Source organism: Atta cephalotes (assembly GCF_000143395.1).
Source record: "Atta cephalotes unplaced genomic scaffold scaffold00074, whole genome shotgun sequence".
NCBI classification, from domain to species: Eukaryota; Metazoa; Arthropoda; class Insecta; order Hymenoptera; family Formicidae; genus Atta; species Atta cephalotes.
Window position 1 is genome coordinate 589,454 of NW_012130138.1, and position 3,498 is coordinate 592,951.

General features: G+C 36.7%; 1 protein-coding gene across 1 annotated transcript in view; it reads right to left on the bottom strand.

Moving 5' to 3' along the window:
- LOC105624179 (alpha-tubulin N-acetyltransferase-like) overlaps positions 1-370 on the bottom strand; it is a 13,200-nt gene extending 12,830 nt beyond the window's left edge. The window contains exon 1 of the mRNA XM_012205539.1: positions 267-370. Within this exon, the coding sequence (XP_012060929.1) occupies positions 267-370 (104 nt within the window). The remainder of the gene's footprint in view (positions 1-266) is intronic.
- Between the last annotated feature and the right edge of the window lie 3,128 nt (positions 371-3,498).

Sequence of the window (3,498 nt, forward strand, 5' to 3'; positions counted from 1 at the left end):
TAGTGATAGTACATATATATATATATATATATATATATATATATATATATATACATATATACATACACGTACATTTTACGTCATAAATATAAAGATATTTTTATACTTAATGACATCACAATTTAATAAATACAGAAAGCCGATGAAATCACTTGCGAAGTCGCAGAACGGGCGCGAGTTTCGATGTATAAATGGACATTGCGTAGTATAATTGATAATTCGGGAGAGTTATACTATTTTAGGATTTCAGAAAGAAGAGTACTTACTTCAATTCACGTCGATCACCTTTGAAGTCTTCCGGCACCAGATTGTGCGTGACCTTGTTGATCTTTCTAGGCAAGAGTTTATTTACGTTGAACTTGAACTCCATCTCGACGAGATGATGGAAGGGATTGCTGTCACCGTAGTATTGAAAAGAATTTAATTGCTGCACTTCCTCGTTCTCGTTTTCTTACCTTGTTCTCTTTTATTACGTTCCGCGTTCTATTTCGATGAATAATCACGAGACTGTTTTTTGCGACCCTGCGTTTACCGGGAGCGACAACGAGCTCGCCTTGAATATGGCCGTTGTTCGCGCACCCTTTCGCGGCAACTTCACTTCGCGTTGTTGATTGTCACGTGAACATTGATCGGTTTCCTCCCCCCTCTCTCCCTTCTTCCTCTTTTCCGCCCTCTTTCCTATTCCTCTCACTCACTCACTCTCTCTCTTTCTCCCTCTTCTCCCCTCTGTCCCTTTTTCTCTGTCACACTTTTGCGGCGAGGCGAGCTCCTGTCACTGATGCAGAATCTTACACGAGAGCCTTGTATCTAATCGACACCTTCGCGCGGCACCTTCGATCACGTGGGTGCTTAACGATTGTCACCGTCTTCCTGTATCTCCCAATCGTTTTTCGTTTCAAATTTAATTTCATTATCTTGTTCCGAGATTATTTTAACATCTCTCGACACGACGAGAGTGGTAGATCGATCATCTCTCGCTGTCTACACGAAGACATGCTCCGAGACGAAACGCTCTGAACAGAGAAGAGCGATATGCGAGAGAGCGCAGTTCCGTAGAATCGATCGCTTCTCCCGATGCTGCAAAGCTACATACACCAGTCACCAAACTCCACCAGACTCACTTGACGGCTCACGGCCAACTGATAGCCATCGCCGTCGTTCGCGTGTACAGAGCACGAGGATGCGACCTCCACATCCCTCCTTCGCGGGAGAGCGACCGGCGCGGCGATCCAATGCTCTTGTAGGTATCGAATATCGAACGAATGTTTTCGAAATTCTAATAGTACTCGGACGACTAATAGAAAATCGACCGAATATTTGAAAAAAATTTGCGATAATCGAGATAAATAATAACAATAAAAATCCGCAATTTATAGACGCTTTCCAAACTTTTCTCTTGACAAAACATCAGTCGCATTGGATTGCGTTGTCTTTCAGAGTATTACGTTCAATTTTTACCGTAAAAGCAACATAAGTCGCGCCAAAGCGCGCGCGCAGCTAGAGTGTCTGAGGCTGATATTTCATGTAGTGTCGACAAAATTTTTCAAGCCTGTTGATTGGATAAAGAGATTCCCGGATCTTTCCATGCTACAGCCAATCAACACGCTTGAAAAAGTTTGTTGTACATATGTACGACACTTAAAATATCAATTTTAAGCCAGTTTTACATTAGTTGCAAGCTGATCGCAAGTTTGCGACAGCCAATATGAAATGTTGATTTCAAAAGCTTTAGATTGGTTGTTGCAACAATCTTGCGATCAGCTTGCAATTAATGTAGAACCGGCTTTAAGGACTGCCGCAGACAAAATTTCTGTAACAGTAACCTTAAGACAACAGTGAACTTAAGCCGATGAGCCATCTGCTTTAAATTTACGTATTCTAACGGAAATAGAAATAGCAATAAATTTATTCATAAGGCGAATTTCAACCGGTTGAAATTCACCTTATTGCGAGATTATAGATAAGTTATTGTTATTTCTACATCCGTTAGATTACGTAATCTACAGTAGTATTCTGGGGGTCGATTCTGTAATTCGAGATTACTCACTTTTCGCACTTTCATCTCACGTAAGTTTAAGTCCGCGTGATTCTGGGGGTCGATTGTGTATCTTCAAATGAGATAAAAATTACAAAAATGAGCAAATTCACTAGAGTATTCATAATTTAATTGGTCAATACCTAATAACTTTTTGTAATTTTTACCTCCTTTCAAAATCCACAATCGACCCCCGTGTAATGACGAAGTGAAAATACGAAATTATTAGATTTGTCGTTGTGGGGAAAAACGTGAAAATGTGAAGTGAAACATAATCCGCGATCCGATTCACGCTCACAACGCTTAAAAATCATTTCATCCTTATCAAATGTTAAAGACAAACGATGCTCATGAATATTATCAGCATAAATCGAACCACGGTAAAATTTATTCCTAATTTTTTCCAATTCTAGAATTAAAAACGGATAACGAATAAGTCAAACTTCGATTAAAAGTGATTAAAAGTAAACCGTGAGTTGTGGAACTGGGCCTAAATGATTTTCTGCCATTATTTACAAAGTCAATCCTATTGAAAATGAATATCTCTAAGCATTCTTCGTGTAATTCTCATATGTGGTTCAAAGGCCTCATCCTTTTCATCCAGTAACAAAATTATTATCATGTATATTGATTTGATTTTTTGATTTTATTTTTGTCTTTGAACTGTGCAAAATTATATATTTAATCTTAAAACTGTTCAGTCGATTCAATCGACTGTTCCTCTCTCGTACTATTTCTCAGCCCTTCTTTCTCGGATCTTATCATTCGACAAGAAATTTCTTGTCGAACTCTCCTGAGATTGCTCGCAATTGTATCATGATGAAAGTTAGGGAATCACACGATATGAGATGGCTTACATTTTCACCCTGATAAAAAAGAATGGATACCATGATTCAAGCTTATACTTTAAGTTTACACGTTACGCATACTGTTACGGAATTTTGTGTGTGGCAGCCTTAAGGAAATATTTATATTGGCCGTAACCGTATGCCGTAATCTATATAAGAATTAACTAATCAGTCAAGTATTCCCTTCTTATTCGACTGTAGGAAAAGAATACTCGAAGATAATTGATCAATTTTTACAGATTATGATATACGGCATACGCTTTATAGACGCATAATATTATTTAATATTAAGTAAATATTTTAAGCATATTCTTAGAATGTTAAATGTAACAGTTCAAGAATATTTTAATAAAATTATATAATAATAAATAATATCCTCGAAATATTAATGGATAATTATATGTCCATTCCTGATAATGTTATATTATTATTTAATGTTACTTTTGTAATATTATTTAAACATTAAAAATTATTATAATAGCATTTACTTTAATTTGTAAAACTGCTACATCTTCAGAATAAACATACGTTTAAAGGCTGATTTTGATGCGCAGTTGTAGTACCTACTGAATATGTATTTAAAATTACGCCGAAACATTTTTTTTAGCACACGAT